This window comes from Sarcophilus harrisii, chromosome 5, assembly GCF_902635505.1.
Source record: "Sarcophilus harrisii chromosome 5, mSarHar1.11, whole genome shotgun sequence".
Classification (NCBI taxonomy): domain Eukaryota; kingdom Metazoa; phylum Chordata; class Mammalia; order Dasyuromorphia; family Dasyuridae; genus Sarcophilus; species Sarcophilus harrisii.
The window spans coordinates 58,207,404-58,226,689 of record NC_045430.1 but is presented as its reverse complement, the minus strand read 5'-3'; the positions used below and the strand labels follow the sequence as shown (position 1 = coordinate 58,226,689).

The 19,286-nt window shown below is 37.4% G+C and overlaps 1 protein-coding gene across 1 annotated transcript; it reads right to left on the bottom strand.

Moving 5' to 3' along the window:
- Window positions 1-846: 846 nt before the first annotated feature.
- Window positions 847-18,788, bottom strand: FGF23 (fibroblast growth factor 23). The gene is made up of 3 exons (XM_003771302.2): window positions 18,451-18,788; window positions 5,478-5,581; window positions 847-2,888 (listed from the first exon to the last, which is right to left on the bottom strand). The coding sequence occupies exons 1-3, from the start codon at window positions 18,650-18,652 to the stop codon at window positions 2,457-2,459; spliced, it is 738 nt and encodes a 245-aa protein (XP_003771350.1). The 5' UTR covers window positions 18,653-18,788; the 3' UTR covers window positions 847-2,456.
- Window positions 18,789-19,286: the final 498 nt, after the last annotated feature.

Here is a 19,286-nt window from a genome sequence, read left to right as displayed (position 1 = left end):
CAAAGGAACACTTCTAGAATTACAAGGGATTGCCAGAGAGGCCTCCCTGCTGCTGTTGCTAGTACTGTTGACTCAAACTGGTCAGCTCTAGAAGTACTTCTTGGTTTCCCATCCATTTCTTGGTGTCAGGGCCGCAATAGGAATGGATATTAGTGATTCTATAACAGAATGAATATATTTTCAAAAACACTACTGTTTTGTGTTGTGCATAGTTTTGTTGTGTATTCCAGAATAGGAGAAAAAAGCTTAGAAAAAAAAAAAGAAAAAAATTTAGCCAAGGACTGTTGTTCCTCTAAGAAGTAAAATAGAATAAATCGAGCTCTAACAGAACAAGATAGGAACAAAGAAAACTAAACAAAGAAGTGAGACCCTGTGTGAATCTTTATATCATTTGATTAGTCAGGGAAGAATTTAGAAGAGGAGAGAGGGGCCTCAGGTAGAAAGATTCAAAGTCAGAAATGGTAGACTGGAACAAGACCTAATAAATGTTAAGCCTCAAAGTTTTAGACTTCTACAATTTCCCAATTTCTTGTCCTGTACTAAGTTATATTTTTTGGCATCATGTCCAGAAATCGGGACAGTCTCAGGAAAGTAAAAATTAGTGGTCACTAATCCTCTATTTACTGTTTTTATACAGCTTGGGCTCCAAGACTATTTACCAAGTGGTTTCTCAGTGTTACTTTTGGGCTTGGAAAATTATAGGGTTCTAGCTTTATAGGTCTCATCCTGATTTGCAAAGGAGGAGGGGAGTGATGAAATGGTATAGGCTAAAGGATCCTATAGAAAAACAAAAAGGGGCCCCAGACTGGGCTAGAGTTTTGTCTGTATGGAAAGAAGTCTTAGTTATTTTGCAGCCAGTGTACTCATCATCTTCCATTCTTCATCTTAAGCTCAGGGAAGCCACAGAAGTGATGCTTTTAGTATGAAAGCAATCAGCAAAATTGGAGTTAATAGAATGCCTCATCTTTAGGGTAATGCTCAAGCCAGTGTTGCAGGAGGGAAAGAAAGCACACACATTCCTAGCCCATTGAGAAGAAAAACAGATAAGGATTTCACTGTTGTCCTCTTTGATATTTCTTCAGATTATCCACTATCGATACAATTTAAACTCTTTGAAGGGAGAGGGTTTTCCTTTTGCTCTTCTATCCCTGATGCTTTGTACAGTGCCAAACAAGAGTCATTTAATTAATTTTTGTTTTTGAACTGAATTGAATTAAAGATGGGCAGCCTGGTCTGATCTCTGTGAATAACTTCAAGACTAAAATTGGCCTTTCAGAAAGGTCTTTGGAAATCTGCTGAGCCACAGAAAACTTTGAACAACTTCCCTTTGTACACACTAACATTTTTATGACCATCCAGAATAGTGTTACCAACCTTGGATAAGGAAGTTTGTTAAAAACTTCTGAAGACTTCAAATTTATTCTTATTGCAAAGAGAAGCTGCAGACTGAACTGAATGACTTTAAATTAAGGTCAGCTTGAAAAAAAAAAATAGGCTAGTAAAATACAAAGGTTCAGTGTTCCTTGAAAAAGTGCATAGAGTGTTTTGATTTTCAAGACTGGAAAATGCTTAATCTTCTGTCTTTGCCTGACTTTTGCTAAGTTGGAAGTGACCCCTCTGGCCTGGCCTATAATGTAATAAGGGAGTGAATAGCAATCTATCCCACTCTGTCAGAGAACTGTGGTTATTTCTAGCGTGTTTCCTGGTACCTTCTTGGTACCAAATAGATAAAATTTTTCAATATTAACCAACTTCTGCTTGCTTTTCAAAACAACTCCTCCCAATGAGAGTCCTTAGAAGGGGCTCAAGGAATAAGATAAGTGGATCTAGTCGGGATAGTAACTTGTCATAAGCAAATAAAGGGCTTTTATAAGGGGATGTCTCAAGATTACATGTGGGATTGAGGAGGGATTTTTAATTTTACAGATCTCATCCTGATTTGCAGTGTAGAAGCATGATGATAAAGATTATGGACACAGAAGAGCACATGTTGGCTTCGGGTTGGGCAAAGTTTGGTTGTCCACTTTAGGACCAAGTCTTACTTGTTTTTCAGCCAGTGCATTCTCCTACCACCTATGTATCTTCCATCATTTTAAACTGGAAGAAGTTACAGGAGTGATATTATTAGTGTGCCAAAATCTGTTGAAAGTAGAGCCTCTAACAGTAGATTAAAGATGAAGGGGGTCGGGGGGTAGGAGGGAGAAACATCCCACAATAGGTTCTTGATTGGAATGTCAAGTCAAGGTGCAAAAGAGAGTAGAACTTTACCATTAAGTCTAGGGCTTAGCACAGTATTCCAGGTTTAATTTTCATGGGGTCCTAAGATAGTAAGGGGGTCGGGAAAAATGATCCCTCCCTTGTTCTTTAAAGTTTAAAGAGTCTGAACCCCTTAAAGACAGGCTAGCTGCTAAAAAAAATGAATTAGGGATGATGAAAAAGGAATTTTTGTAGTCCACTTAAGCTGCCTTGGGGACATGGAGGCATCTTTCCAAACTCATCCTGCCAGGATAGGGCTTCAATCTATTGCTATTTCTGAGTACTTCCAAAGGGTCATCATCCACTACACTGTTCTCTTCAGCACTGTGAAGTTCCTGGGAGCAGGGAGTTATCCTTGGTCGGAGTTTCAGCACATTCATTGGGTCCAAGTCAGGACTGTTCTCAGCACTCCTGGTATGCCGGTGGGGTTCAGGTGTATTGAAGTGTATTATGGGGATTTCATTTCTCCGAGACAGGAATTGGGAGTAAGGAGGTGGGTTCATCCCTGGTAGGAAGGCCCTCTTTGCCTTGCCAAGGCTGATCAGGAAGTTGTTCTGGGGAGAGTGATAGATGTCATACCCATTTTCTAATGTCCGGTGTTTGAACCTGCAGTTGTCTGGGCTGAAGAAATGCTGAAAGAATAGAGAAGGAACCAGGTGAAGACTGGCTTAATGACTCCTTTTGCATTTTCAGGCTCAATACAGAAATAGTGTCATCTTAAATCTACCACACACTTTTTTTTTTATTATAGCTTTTTATATACGAGATATATGCATTTCACACTTTTCTTTTAAACCTGTAAGGTAGGTAGTTTAAGCTCTAGACTCTTTTTTATTTTTAAATAATAGCTTTTTTTGTTTTCGAAATATGTGCAAAGATAATTTTCTACATTCAACCTTACAAAACCTTGTTTTCCAAAATTTTCTCCCTCCCCCCTTACCCCCCCCAAGACAACAAGTAATCCAATATATATTAAATGTGCAATTCTTTTATGCATATTTCCACTTTTATCCTGCTGCATAAGAAAAATCAGATCAAAAAGGAAAAAAAAAAAGAAAAAAAAAGCATTAAACAACAAAAAGTTGAAAATACTATCTTGTGATCCACATCCTCACGATCCTCTCTGGATTCAGATGGCTCTCTCCATCAAAAGTCTATTGGAATTGACCTGAATCACTTCATTGTTGAAAAGAGTCACTAGACCCATTTTATAAATGAGGAAATGAAGAGTCAGAAATATTATAGAGCTAACTGATGGTGGAAAAGCTGTTAGGGTTGAAGCTATGATTCTAATATCGGCTTCCTAATTCCTAATTCTTCCAGCTACAAGGCATTCCCTCTTTGCAAGATAAGCTCAAGATCTGATATGTTTCCAATTATAACATCAGGCTATTTGGGTTTATAAACAAGAAAGAAGTATTCAAACTCAACGTGCGGGTAGTTATGAGGACAAGGACTTAAGAGTTTCATGGTTATTAAGCTGTGTTGATGGCAGCGAACTGAATTCTCTGATTGGAGAAAACCATTTTCTTCCTGTCTTTGATATGTTGGTTTCATCCTTCCACTTCAGAATCTACTATAAGGTCAGCCATCTTGCAGGCAATGTATTCAGAATAGGTTATATGTCAAGATCAAGGGAGTAATTACCTTGAGAACCATAAGACACGTCTTTCTAAGGTATTTGAATATCTGGGTAAATGTGTCCTCTCCCAAGCTTGTGGTATACTTAATTGTAAAAGCTAACCCTCGACATCCCTCAGGTTCTTCCTGTCCGTTTACTATAGAGCCAGCTTATTGAAGCAGATGCTGGAAGTTTTTAAAGTAGCATAGGCAGCAGGGATTGAGAAAAAGGGATCCGTTCTCACAGTCAGAATGGTTGGGAGTTAGGTGGAGAGGGAGAAGTGGGACAATTATAGTTAAGGAAATGCAAGTAATGATGCAAGAATAGCCCACCAAGCCAAAGGAGGATCTTCCCACTAGAGTTTTTTGGGGAAAAAAAGTCAGTCTTAACATTGTATTTGGTAATCTTTCTGTTTTTCTGTGTCCCTTTCTTAAATCTTTCACTTACCTCTCAGGTAGTCAGTGGCCTCAAGGCTGCATCTGGCTGCCTATAACCATTCCCTCCTTACAGAACCCCATTTAGGGCTGTTACACCCAGCACTCTCCCATGCTCTAAAATTGTCTCTCCCTCTTCCCACCTCCCCTTCCTACAAGTTATCGCCTGTTTAAATTCCCAATCCTTCAAGGCACTTCCATTATTTCATCCTAGGACATCTAGACTCCATATCTACAGGGATTTGCATTTTAAATGTGGTATCTCCTCAAATATCTAATTGCTAGGCAGGGAGATTGAATGATCCAGAAGTTATACATAGCAGAGCCATGATTCAAATCTAGCATACTTTACCCATGCTCCACTATTAAGGAGAAAGGAAATATAAATGGCATCAGGAGCAGTTTCATAACTAACAAGTAATAAAATCTGGTGATAGTATAATTTCTTGATTTAATATTTTATTAATATTTATTCATATAAATATATTTAATATTTAATTGCTTGCACATGCAGAAATCCTTTGGTTAAAAAAAAAAAAAAACTGTTTTGACAATGACTAACACTCTTTTCACTTGCAACTTCTGCATAAGGTAAGGTTTTCAATTGATTTACTTTGCAGAATGCCAGACACTGAGTTTGAAGCTTATTCTTCAAGTCTCCTACTTCATCTGAGTTCCCCCACAATTTAGCTTCCTACAAATATACTTAATTACATGGAATAGGATACCAGAGTTGCAAACTATCTTTGAGGTGGTCTAATCTATCCCTCTCATTTAAAAGATAAGAAAACGGGTTCAGATGGGCTTAAGGTAAGCTGCCTTTTTGTAAGAGGAATAGCAATGGTTCAGATTCCTGGATGGATTTGGACCCAGAATCTTTTGTTCTGTTGTGGACTTCAGGTTATGAAGGCAGACAGAACCTGGGCAAACCAAAAATTCTAGTAGTCCCCTGTGAGGCTTGGTCTTCCATAAAGAAAAATGGAGCATTGAGATAATTTGGGTATATTCACCACATTTTATATATTAGCACATTGGTTTGGGGAAAGAGAGAGAGAAAGCAGGTCAACAATGTCATATGAGATTGTTTCATTCTAGTATCCTATGCTTTTTTTTGAAAGCAGCCATGCAATAACCTGCGAGTCACACAACCAGAGTCCAAGACTCACCGATCCGAAGATGTTGCCCCTAATGTCCATACAGAGATATCTCCTGCTCATCACACCAGTTATTATGACTAGCCCAGCATCCTCTGATCTGATCATCAAGGCACCTGTTGAGAAAGCCATTTAAAATGAAAAACTTTCCACTTTGTCTTATCTTTGCCTTCATATAAGCTTTTTCAAAGCCTGAGTAAGTTTGGAGGAATTAAGAAAGAAGAGATCCAGCTATAAAGAAAGAACCCAGCTCTTAAGAGGGACTCATCTAATATATCTTTTCCTTTCTGCTTTTTCCAGAGTGCTTTTCCAAAGCCATGGATGGATGGATGGAGGGATGGAGGGTAGAGGGATGAGACATAGGATTCCTCTCTTCTATATGTTTCCTATTCTCAGGAATGGCATCTTGTAATATAGTTACTCAAACTTACACAAACTGATGCTGAGTGAAATGAGCAGGGCCAGGAGATCATTATATACTTCAACAACAATACTATATGATGACCAGTTCTGATGGACCTGGCCATCCTCAGCAACGAGATCAACCAAATCATTTCCAATGGAGCAGTAATGAACTGAACCAGCTATGCCCAGAGAAAGAACTCTGGGAGATGACTAAAAATCATTACATTGAATTTCCAACCCCTATATTTATGGCCACCTGCATTTTTGATTTCCTTCACAAGCTAATTGTACAATATTTCAGAGTCTGATTCTTTTTGTACAGCAAAATAATGTTTTGGTCATGTATACTTATTGTGTATCTAATTTATATTTTAATGTATTTAACATCTACTGGTCATCCTGCCATCTAGGGGAGGGGGTGGGGGGTAAGAGGTGAAAAATTGGAACAAGAGGTTTGGCAATTGTTAACGCTGTAAAGTTACCCATGCATATATCCTGTAAATAAAAGGCTATTAAATAAAAAAAATAAATAAATAAATAAAAATATAGCAACTCAATCAGTAGGAGACATCATACTAAATAAAAGACTCATCCAAAAAGTACTTTGTAGAGTTAACATGAACTGTGACAAGTAGCAGACCTAGGGAAGTGACATAACCAGCAGAGACATGGCCAGGGGAAGGAGATTGACACCACTAGAAGAAGAAACAAGAAGGTAATGAATGCATCAATGTTATTTTGCTTCTGTGTTCCAACTATTAGTTTTATACTCTATGTGTGTTCCTGCTCTTTCCACTGACACTGTATTGATAGGAAAGTACAGGTTTATTGGAGTAGTCTTTGTTACCACTCTTATAACAATGCTATTTCAATAAATGATTTTTGTTGAACTATTTATATAATCTGACTGATTTTTAAATTGAATATAGATAGGATGGGGGAAACACACTGCATATACATCTACCATAGTTTTACTTAGCTTTTCCTCAATCACTAGATTATGCATTGCTTTCAGGTTTTATTGTTTTTTTCATTATGAATAATCCTGAAATCAGCTTCATTTCCAGTCTTTTTCTTCTGTTGGTTTTCTTTTTCTTCTATTTTCTTCTATTATTTCTGCCTCAATTTGTTTTAATAACATATATATTTTTTTTCATCTTGAATTCTTTTGGAACTCTCATTTCTTCATTTTGAGTAGTTTTTCTCCCTGAAAACTAATTTTTGAGAGTTTCTGGTAGGTTTTGTTCTTTGTTGACATTTTTGCTGCTTATTTTTGGAGGAGATTTTTAAGGAATAAGAGCTCTTATGAACTCTTGTCCTGAAAGTTGAGTTCATATTTCTATAATGCAACAAAGTCTAGGAAGAAAGATTTGGAGCTGGAAAGGACCACAGAGGTCATCGAGTTCAACCCACTCATTTTTACAGCTGAGAAATTTTCAGTCCAAAGAGTTCATCAATCAACCTAATGAAATTGTAAGGCCTTGGCCACTGAATGAAAATAACTGTCTAGAGAAGAGCCACACCTTTAGTGTTTTTAAAAAGCAAGTTAGCCACTTGGGAGTCATTACCCTGAAGAAAGTTCAATTTCTACCTTTTTCCCTTTCTCTCAAATAGGAAGAGGGGAATGGGAGTTTCTTTTCTTCTTCCCTTTCCCTCTCCATCAATTCTGTCCTGTAGCTGAAACAGATGGGCAAGTGTCCAAAGGACTCCAATAGTCTGATCAGGTAGAGAGGGATGGTCCAATACTTTAGTTTGGAGATTGGAATGAATATGTTAGAATATTTGATTCTTAACAAAAGGTTTGCTTAGTTTACAAGGGAAAGATATTCAGAGAAGGGAAAGGATATTCTGCAAAAATATGGCACTGATCAGTTGGGTAAAGCTTCTTTGCCTCCATATTGTTTATAATGGCACAGTCAAAAGCCTGTAAGAGCAGCCAGATGGCAGTTTGTATCCTGGCTTGTCAGTTCCTTTGGTCTTTGGTCTCCTAAGCTAATTAAATCCAGAGAACAGTTTCCGTATCTTATAACTTTATAAGTTATAAAACTAATTGATCTTGTGTGAATTAGAGCCTTAAGATCAGTGTTTGTATCGGTCAGGTTCCTGGAACTGGGATTTTCTTGCTCAGGACATGAGAGGCTTGAGAGCTAAGAATAACAGAACCAAACTGAATAGGCCGCTGCTAATCCTAGGACTAGGGCTCCAGTTCTTTCCAAGAATGCATCTCCATGCCCCAAGGGCCCCATAGCAGTACTCTATTAAGCTACCTTGGTCACATGTCTTTCCTACAAGTGTGGCTCTCCACTAGTGAAACTTAAGTTGTCCATTATTTCCATTGACACTAGGTATTTAACGTGTGCCGTATTGTTATGGAGATGTTTTATTACATCCTTACTAAGTAATTTCATTGTTATGAAAATTTAGCATTCCCTTGTTTTGAGCTAATTGTTTCCTCTGAGTAGAGATAAATTAATGTATCAATGGGGCTCATTATAATTTTAAGAAGTAGGGACTCACGGAGCACTTTTAATCTGAGGTTGTTTTTAACCCTGTAGGAGAGCTTAACCCTGGACAAGTGTGAGTGAGGAGTGAAGAGGTTGAGGGAGATGATCCAATAAGGATTTTGCACAAGTATTGTTATCCTCATTTTATGGCTAAATTGAGAATAAGTAGCATTAAATATCTTGCCAATGAACACCCTGCAAATATCAAAGCCAGAACTTTAATAACTCCTGACTTTCAGCAACCTTTCTCCAACACATTATTGCTTTTCTGTTCACTTGCTTATGCTTTTCATATTTATAGTAGTAACAATTATTATTTAGTAAATGTAATTTATGTAAATAGTTTACATTGTTGTGAATTGCTCACTTTATCTCTCTGACCCCAGTCTAGACTATGTTTCACTTTCATGCTCCAGACATTCTGTCTTACCAAATCATCTTCCCAACTTTGAAGCTCCTAGCCCACATCTCTCAATGTGGACAAGCACTCCCTGTGCTGGACTTCTGTACCAGATTTAAAAAAAAAAAAAAAAATCCCTTTCGCCAGTCCCGTAAAAAGTTAATACACTTCTTGATGCAACTCTTATCCTGGGGCCTATCTTGGATGGCCCCAGACCCTAGCCCAGACTGTACTTATTTTATATTCCAGCCGGCCATTCACTCAGGCAGTATTGCTATATTCCTTGTCAGAGTTTGTCCTGCTCCTCTTTCTATCTCTTCTTAGGATAGTAATCAGATGAGTAATACAGTTCCTTCTGAAAAGGTACTCACCTGTGTCAGTTAATAGCTTGTGGATCAATTCACCATCACCGTGACTTCCTGAATCAAAATTCCCTTTTCACATTCCCAGTATTTCCCCATATGTTTTGTCTGTCCCTATTAGAATGTAAGCTCCTTGAGGTCACTTTTCTATTTTTATCTTCAGTTTTAGCCGGTGTCTAGCACTCATTGTCTAATGCTTTTCAGTCTGCAGAGTATTTGTAATGCATTAAATCTCCAATGTACTGAAAGGGGATTTAGGCTCCACTATACCTCAGTCAGTGCTCATGCTACCTTGGGCAAACCACTCGCTTCTCGTTCCTCCAAGCTGTGAGTGATCACTCGCCTGGGGTGTTGGAGAAGCTGTTGGTGTGTGCGTTAGGTGCAGTGCCCAGAGCAGTGCTTTCCAGCTGTAAAACTCCGTGATCTCTCCAGACAGGGCGTAACCTGAAAAACTCCCCTTTTTGGTAGCGTGGACCGGCCCAAGAGGAATGTTTGCTTTGGCAGCGAGGTTCGTGCATCTCGGAGCGCCTAAGAGCGATATCTGCTGCCACCTACAGGGAGCGAGGGCGAAATGTATGAGACACTTTCAAGGACCCTGCTTCCCCAGACGGATGGCAGCAGGAGGAGAAGCCGCCTGGGGAACACCACCTGACGCCGTCTTCTACGAGCGCTACAGATCCACCTGGCAGCAGGAGGCGGGCGAGAAAAAGGAAGTCATTTGTCACCCAGGTCCTGTGTAGACCCTTGGGAGGGGGCCATCGTGTCCCAAGAAATCTGTTATCGATTATATTTTGTTTCCCCTTTTTTAAGACCTCCTTTAATTCTGCAAACTGCATCCTTACTAGTGGAGAGCTGCTCTTGGGATATGGGAGATCTGAGGTTAGGAAAACCTGAGTTCAATTCTCCCATCACACAGTAACTCCGGCCAAGTCACTTAATCTCCGTCTGCCTCAGTTTCTTCATCTGTAAAACGGGAATCATGAGAACACTTACCTCTCAGGTTTGATGTGATGGTAAAATGAGATAATTTGGAAATATGCTATATAAATGATAGCTATGGCTACTGGTATTATTATTATTAATCATCATAATCATCACCATTACTATTATTATCAGATAGAGATTTTTCTCAGGCTTCTATATTATAGTGAGAAAATCCTGAAAAATATACTTGGGCCTTTCAAGACATGAGAGACTTGAATCCAAACACCATGGAAGCAACTCGTTAAACCTTTTGGTTTCCTGGTCTAAAGCATATAATAAAATGCCTTTAGAATGACAATTCATACAGTAGGAAAAATAAAACAAACTGAATATGACACTTTATCTTTCACATCTGTAAAACTGGGATGGCCTGGTGCCTGTCCCTGAAGATCAGATGAAGCTATGGATGTGAAAGAGCTAGGACTTTGGTTCCCTGAGGTTTTGAAATGTGCACTGATGATTTTGGGACAACAAGGCCTCTTTTGGATATCTGACCGGGTATGGCAAGACCCATTTCAGGCTTGTTTTATCCTGCATAAAAGCTCATTAGTGAGTCAGGGAAAGGAAAGGAGAGTGAGCCTAGAGATCAAGCACAGCTGGTAGATGCCCCCTTCTGTGAGCTCCACAGAATTTTAGAAAGATCCATCTGGCAATGGCGATCTCACCTGACATACAGTAGCTATGTGACCCTGAACAAGTAGTTTTACTTCATAGCGTACTGAGCAACTAAAACTGTGATGAATTGCAGAAGTTACCGAATCTGTATCAGTAGATGTTTCCACACTGAGGTTACCTATACTATTGAAATCATGGGTTCACAAATCATTTCTAATGGAGCAGTAATGAACTGAACTAACTATACCCAGAATCAACCAAATCATTTCTAATGGAGCAGTAATGAACTGAACTAGCTATACCCAGAAAAAGAACTCTGGGAGATGACTAAAAACCATTACATTGAATTCCCAGTCCCTATATTTATGCACACCTGCATCTTTGATTTCCTTCACAAGCTAATTGTACAATAATTCAGACTGATTCTTTTTGTACAGCAAAATAATGTTTTGGTCATGTATACTTATTGTGTATCTAAGTTATATTTTAATATATTTAACATCTACTGGTCATCCTGCCATTTAGGGGAGGGGGTGGGGGGGGGTAAGAGGTGAAAAATTGGAACAAGAGGTTTGGCAATTGTTAATGCTGTAAAGTTACCCATGTATATATCCTGTAAATTAAAGGCTATTAAATAAAAAATAAATAAATAAATAAAAAAAATAAGAATATTATAAAATGTAGAAATGGATTATATAGCTAAAAATCTAAGTCATTTCCAAATATGCTATGTCCCTAAAATCAGATATTCTTGAAAGAAAAATAAGAGAATGAAAGAATAAAAGTGGAGAGGGTGGAGAAGCATGGGTAAATCTGTGTATGTAAAGAAAAATACACAAGATTGCTATGTAAAATATGTTTAACATAAAAGTGTTTTAATATTCAAAAAAAAAAAAAAAAAAGAAATCATGGGTTCAGTCAAAAAGAAAAAGACAATCACATTATCTATCAGAAGGAAGCGAGATAAACTTCCAACAGATTCTGTCCAGTAATAATGTCTAACGTCAAGTTCTAAGAACAAACAATGTCATTCAATAAGCACTTAAGTCCTTACTTTGTACCGGGCTCTGTGCTAAGATAAGAAGGTTCCAAGGAGGGGTTCTGTATTTATGCCTTACAAAATAATTGTATAAAATAATTGTTAAAAAAATAATTGGAAAGAAAGTTTGGGTATCTAAAGATAAAAGGATTTTACCCAACAAATACCAGCATCACAATTTCTCAAAAGACTGTCCATTTAAACAAGTTTAGATGTCTCAATGTTTTACTTACTGCTGACTCTCAGCCAAGTATTTATTTTTTCTGAACTTCTTTTTATGTATATATTTTGCATTTTGAGCTGAGGCAGTTGCGGTTAAGTGACTTACCCAGGATCACACAGCTGATTAACTGGTCTGAGTTCAGATTTGAACTCGGGTCCTCCTGACTTTAGGGCTGGGGCTATATCCACTGCACCACCACCTAATTGCCCCTTTTCTTAACTTCTAATTCCCACTCATAAAAGGGGTTTAAAAATGCTTGGTACCTCTTAACCTCCCAAAAAGTCTGGAAGAATGAATGATAATTGTAAATGGATTCTCAGGAGAAAGAAAACTTAATGATGAAAGATAAGAGACTAGGGAAATTGAGTGTCAAAAAAAGAAAACTGAGCTAGGGGAAAGGGAAAAGAGGTAAAAATGAGAAGTAGAGAAAAGAAATAGGAAGAAGGAGACATTAATAATGAAAGATTTTTGAATCCACAAAAGAATGCTGCCCAAGGCCATATGGTTATCTCTTTTCATAAAGAACAGGAGAATAAGGAAAGAAAGAAAGAGATGATGGTTCAGGCTTTAGGAAGGGCTGATTTCAGTAGTTTTGAGATACGGACTACCAAAGTAGGTTTATAGGAGTTCCTATAGAAGTGTGTGTGTGTGTTTGTTTTAAGAGGAATAGATTCAGGAAATCATTAGTTTCAACTCTATCTTCCAAGAATTTTCAATTATCCAGGTTGTGTACAAACACATATAGACATGAATATTACCATATGTTGTAAGGACAAGGAGGGTAAGTAGACATTAAAAGAAGCTTTACTGAGCAAATCCTTTTGCCAAAATCCTTCATGAATATATACCATGCCTCCCAATGTCTCTGCCTCTAGCTACTTCTGCCCAGCCGGAAAGGCTTTAAGTACCATCCCAGTGACAGGCTGTACTTCTCTCACTGGAGGGCTAGAATGCCAAAGATTGCAGAGGTTAGCCAGGACAATTGATTAATTTTTCAGCCATGGCAACTTATGAAGACCATGCATATCACACCAGTGAGATCACTGGTCTTTGAAATACTGAAATAAAACAAATTAACCATGTGAATAAGATCTCATGGAGGATATTTTTTAAAGACAATCTTTCAAGCTATTTCTTGGCCATTGCTATGTTGATTACAATTTTTAAAATTTATTTGAGTAGTTCCATTTTTGGGTTCTTCTTAATTTCTTAACAAAAAACCATAACACTAGTTTGTCTTATTTGTTCGTTTGTTTGGGATTTTTGGGGGGGAGGAAGAGATTCAGGCCAGCTTTGTGACAATTTATGTAGGGAATTCCAAGTGAGAAAATTCTCTCTGCCAGTGCAAATCAGGAACAGTTTTATTTATAGTCACACAGAATTGCCTGGTGGCAGTGAGAGGCTAGGGAAATTGGTGCTTCATGTCAGAAGTGGACCTTGAACTCAGATCTTGTCCATGAGGAGACTTTCCTTATTCTTTTTTCTATTTTTGTAAGTAGTAGTTTATTTTTCTCCAATTATATGTAAAGATAGTTTTTCAACATTCATTTTTATATGATTTTGAATTCTAAATTTTCTCCCTTCTTTTCTCCCCAAGACAGCAAGCAATCTGATAAGATTTGACATGTACAATCATGGAAATATATTTCCACATTAGTCATGCGGTGAAAGAAGAAATAGAACAAAAGAAAAAATGATTTTTTTTCTCCATAATAAACTTTTTTTTGTTTAAAAATAATTCTGCCTCCTACAATCCTTATTTTAATTTATTCAAGTTATCCTCTTCGTCTATTGCAGTTCCTCTGAAATGATGTTTTCCTATCTTTCAAGAATGCTAGATTTTATTTTGCCCAAAGAAATAAGTGAAATCCAAACTGAAAATGTACAGTTGGTTTAAATTGACAGTACAATTATCCCCCTCCAGCAATTTCCTCCACTAAAATATATTTATTTCATGTATATTCTCCATTTGTTTATAATGTAATATGTTGTATCCTCCCTTGATAGAATGTGAGCTCTCTGGGGGAGAGAGGGGTAAGAAGGACAGTTTTTATTTTCTGTATCGCTAGTGCCCAGCATATTCTTAATAAATACCTCTTGATCAACCGAGTACTATTGTGCACTTAATTTCATTCAATAATGATATATTAAACCTTTCTGTATACAAAAGATAAAACTAAGCAGTGCCTGCCTTTAAGGAGCTTATATGGACCTGGAATATTCAAAGAAGAAAAGATAGAATTGGGTTGGGAAGGGGAAACAGAAAGACTTGACTTTGAGATCACTGTACAAGCTGACTTCTTGATAAAATTCTAAGTTTAAATTGCTGCTCTATATCCAGCTGTTACTCTGTTCTTTATAATAATCCAACACGATTGAATTTTGACATGATTTAACTAGCCAGTGATAGACAATGAAAATAATAGCTTGAATTTACATTATGCTTTAAGTTTTAAGAAAATTTTTTTCCTCATAACAACCCCATTTCCCCCATTTTATAAGACAGAAAACTGGCTCAGAAATGGGAGACTATTTACCAAGGTCACATAGCTTTAAGAAATGTCAGAGCTTGCATTTTAACCAGCTCTCTCCCAGGTATGTAAGTCAAGCATGTTTCCTACCACATACCACACAATCTCTTGGGTGCAATTTTTAGATACAATGTTCCTACCCCCAACTTTTCTTTCTCCTTTTTAGATGTAACGTATTTATGAAAAGCTTTCCTCCATAGTTTCTTTGCAGAGGTAGCGGAAAAAAGAGTATGGAATATCAAATATACGGGAAAATGGCTTAATTTTTTAAAATCGGTTTTCCTGAAAATTTTTCTTCTCTTTTTATTTATATAAGGAATGTTTTTTAATGAGGGATATTTTTGAAAACAAAAATAATATTAGTATAATAGATATAAATAAAAATATTTTTAAATTTTATCTTAGAATTTGAAGAATTTGTCTCTTAGGACAGTGATATCAAATTCAAATAAGAACGGGAACTATTAATCCATTTAGAAGGATTATTACAGATGGCATTATTAATTTGTTTAAAGTGTAATGTTATCTGTGTTTTGTTGTATTTATAATTATATAAGTAAATATTTCATAATTGCATTTAATCTGGTGCAGCACACTTGGGAATGCTTTGGGCCACATGCCAGAGTATGTATTACATACCTTTGTACTAGAATATAACTGAGTGGGGGATAGGGGTGTGATGGAAACGATCCCAACCCATTCAGTTGTTCAGATTTCTCCAGCACTGGATATTTGTCATTGGATTCAATTTTTAATTTAAAAATTAATTATTTCCAAATTTCTATTGTGCTCTTTGTGTTCTATAACTTTCTTGGTATTTAGAAATACTTTCTCATACTTTTCTGTCCTCCTTTGGCATTTCTTATTTATACTAGGTTATCGGCTTATTTTATCTATACAGCCAGACTACTAGTTTATCACTTACTGCATAGTTTTATTAGCTATCTTTGTATGCATATTTTCTCTCCCCAGCTAAATTATAAATTTCTTGAAGTCAGGATCTGTTTTACTATTTAGAATGCATTTGAAATGCCTTAGTCTGAGTTTTAAGCGATTAAAGCTAGTGAATCCTGGTAGCTAAGCAGGATATTTATGAGGCAGTTGCTCTAAAGAACAGAAATTAAAGCTATCTAATTAATGCTTTTTAAGCTATTAAAGCTTACAACTTCACTTAAACTTTTGGGACATTCTGACCCTTTGTATTGCCAAATACTTTTACTCAGGAGGACTAAAGATCTCTTTAAGCTCTAAAAATGATTCAGTTCTTGGACTTTAAAAAATAAAATGCCATGTTCAATAGGACATAGATAGTGGTGGAGCAGGACTATATTTAGAGATTTTCAGAGAAGATAATTCCACACCCTCCCTTGGTAAGCTATCCTAAAGTCCATAGTCTAAATATGTCTGTTTACGTCATTTAGTCTCCCTCATTCCCTTTAGGGCTGTCATATCATAAGCTACTCAACTGCTTGAGGTAGGACAAGAGGAGACACATCTATTACACAAGGAGAAATTGATGATCTATGGTAACTATAGAAGACACTAATTGTGGAGGTCCTGAAATCACCTTTTTTCTATCCCATAGTAGCTTACATTTCCCCCTGGCTCTATCACCTACTATTTGTTGTGTTACCTACTGGCACCTTTATCGTTTGTACTGAGTGTGTCAGCTCCAATCTACTGAGGAGCTAATTGTTAAATTTTCAGTGTGAACATTTACACCTTGGATATTGCTATAAATCAGAGCTCTATTTATCATTTGGTTAGTTTAAGAAACCTAGATTTAAGAAAGTGATGGAGAAAATGTTAATAATAGGTTAAATGTAAAAATACCATTGCATACATTTCCCATTCACTGCCCTCCTTCTGCCCTCCCAACCCCCCAAAAGCTGATTGTTAAACATTTGCCCACACATCACTGCTTCTCTTTCTTCATGTGCAAAATGAAAGGTATTGCCTAAACTAATAATAATCAGAGCTGACATTTGTATCACACACTAAGGTTTACAAAGGCAGTTTAGTGTACTGGCATCTCATTTGGTTCTCATTTCAATCCTATGAAGTGATTCTCTTTAAAATGCTCTTTTCATTGAACCATTGCATCTGTTAATATACCAAATTGCCACCCTTATCTATACTCACAGCTGTGTCACATATTAGATCATGGACAATGCCTGTTCTCTCTATGCCTCAGTTTGCTCGGTTGTCAAATAGAGATAATAAAATAGCCAGGGAGGAAGCTTTGGTGCAGTAGGTAGAGATCAGGAAGATCTGAGTTGAAATCTGGTTTCAGACACTTACCACTTCCTGGCTATGTGACCCTGGGCAAGTCACTTAACCCCAATTGTTTCAGCAAAAATAATAATAATAATAATAATAATAATAAAATAAAAAATAAAAAGCCCCAAACAAACAAACCAAAAAAACAAAAAAACAAAAAAAAATTCAAAAATAAAGTAGCCAGGAAGATCAAGATTCAAATTCTGCTTTTGATACTTCCTGGCTCTGGGCTGCTAGATAAGTTATTTGATTATAAATTGTTTTAAGCAATTTTCTAGGAATATAATTTGCAGAGAAGATGGCAATCTGCCTTGGGGGGGGGGGAACTTTGTCACTTGAGAATTCAGGATAATATCCAAATCATCAATTCAGTCCCTATCCCATGGACTAAGCTAAACTTGTATTCGTGAAGTTCTGAGTTCAAATTCAGCCTCAAATGCTAACAAGCTGTGTGACCCTGAGCAAGTTACTTAACCTATTTGCCTCAGTTTCCTCATCAGTAATATGTGGATAATAATATTAGTCACCTCCACAGGTGATGATGAGTATAAAATAAGATAATATTTGTAATGAATTTTGTAAGTCCCATGACTGGAAGGAAACTTTTAGATCATTTAGTCTAGACATCCTGAGTTTGAGATCTATAAGCTTATATATACATTTTTAAATTTTTATACTTGTTTTCAACACAATTGGTTTTCTTTGTAATCCTATTATTTACATTGCCATACATTACTCTTAAAAAGGGGTCCATAAGGCTTTACTAAACTGCCAGAAGAGGGGTCCATGAGACAAAAAACTTTAATAATTCTAGAGAAGCAGCAGAGTTTAGTGGAAAGGACTCCTAGCTAGGAAGAACCCGGGTTAGAATCCAGACCCTGATATTTCTTAGCCTACTAACATGCCCTGTTGTTTAAATTTCCTTGTGTCTCAATTTCTTTATCTACAAAATGAGACTACCTCCCAGAGTTATTGTAAAGCTCTCATGAGATCTTTTAGAAAAAAGTGCTTTATGAACTTTGAGATATTATACAAGAAGTCCCTAAAGACTTTTATAAATGCCTGATCTTACTCTACAGATGAGGAAAATGAGGCAGAGATGAAATAATTTGACAAAAATTACAGTAACACCAACTAGTGGAGATAGGATTTGAACTCGGCTCTTCTGATTAAAAAACTGGTACTCTTATCTATACCAAATACCATCCCTCCTTTGATGAATGAATGAATAAAGGAAGAGAGGAGAAGGAGATGGAGGGAAAAGAAAATAAAAAGGTCAGGAAGGAAATTTTAGGGGACTATATGATCCAATTTATCTTTGTGATTTGACAGAGATTTTCAGAGAAGAAAGTTCCGTGATTTTGCTGGCTAACGAATTGTCCCAAATCCACAATCCAATATGAATCTGTCTTATCTAACCTCCCCAGCCTTTCTAGTCCTTTATTTGGCTGTTTCACCATCACCACTGCTTCCTTCTGCCTAATGATTTGACAGCAATGGCAGATGGATTAGCTATTGCTCTACTTGGGTCAACCATAGGATCTCTTAGAGACACCTTCCAGCCAACAAAACTTGGATTTTTCCCTTAACCGGCAGTCAAATTGATGAGTCCCCATTTCTTGAGTTCTGACCCTCTACTTACTATAGATGGTTTGATGAGGAGACCCATCCACGTGGCCATCTTTGTGGATCTGCAGGTGGTAGCTGTTCCTGGCTGTGGCCGTATAGAGGTGAGTCAGACCCCCCCAGCCAAGGCTGAGCAGGGGGGAAGCATTGGGGAAGGCTTGGATGGCCCTTAAGCTGCACAGGGCACAGAATAGGAGCCTGAGGCAACCCCCTGACATCCTGATGTTCTCTGAATGGCTGGTTTGAAGGGATTGAAATCAGACACTCTTTCCCCCACTTCTGCCTGTTCAGAGCTTTCTTCTTCCTCCCTGTGGACACTTAGTCTGGGAATTTGGATGAGTCTCCCTCCTTTCTTACAGGGACTTTTAAAGGGCAGCAGTGTGACATCAAACAGGAAAAACTCTGCTGTCCACATCCTCTGTGCTGTAATCGGTCCATTTGAAGAAAGTGCAAAGACCTCAACACGGAAGGCATGTTGGTTTCCCTAGAGAGAGAAACACAGTCGTACACACACACACACACACACACACACACGCGCGCACACACACACACACACACACCTACCTCATTTTCAAGCCAGCTTTCCAAAAAGTGGATGTGTGGGCAAAAATTATCTGCAATTCTGGGATGTCTGTTGACCTGCTCCACCCACCTCCACCAGGAAGGGAGAAGGCAGTAGCCTCCCAAGTGACCCAGCTTCAGACAGGCGCCTGAAATCCTATTGTAATCCTATTCAGCATTAAATAATTAAATAAAAACTGCAATTGTTGTGGGTTCGAAAACAAGATGCCTTGAAATAAAACTGAATTTTTAAAAAATGACTTGGCCTTTTTATTAAAACAAAAATAACTT

Excerpts from the sequence above, each read along its gene's own strand:
- FGF23 (XM_003771302.2), bottom strand. The coding sequence starts at position 18,652 with ATGTCAGGGGGTTGCCTCAGGCTCCTATTCTGTGCCCTGTGCAGCTTA. Across the intron at positions 5,582-18,450 it reads TCCTCATCAAACCATCTATA|GTGCCTTGATGATCAGATCA; the intron begins GTAAGTAGAGGG and ends CTTTCTCAACAG. Across the intron at positions 2,889-5,477 it reads GGGGCAACATCTTCGGATCG|CATTTCTTCAGCCCAGACAA; the intron begins GTGAGTCTTGGA and ends CTATTCTTTCAG.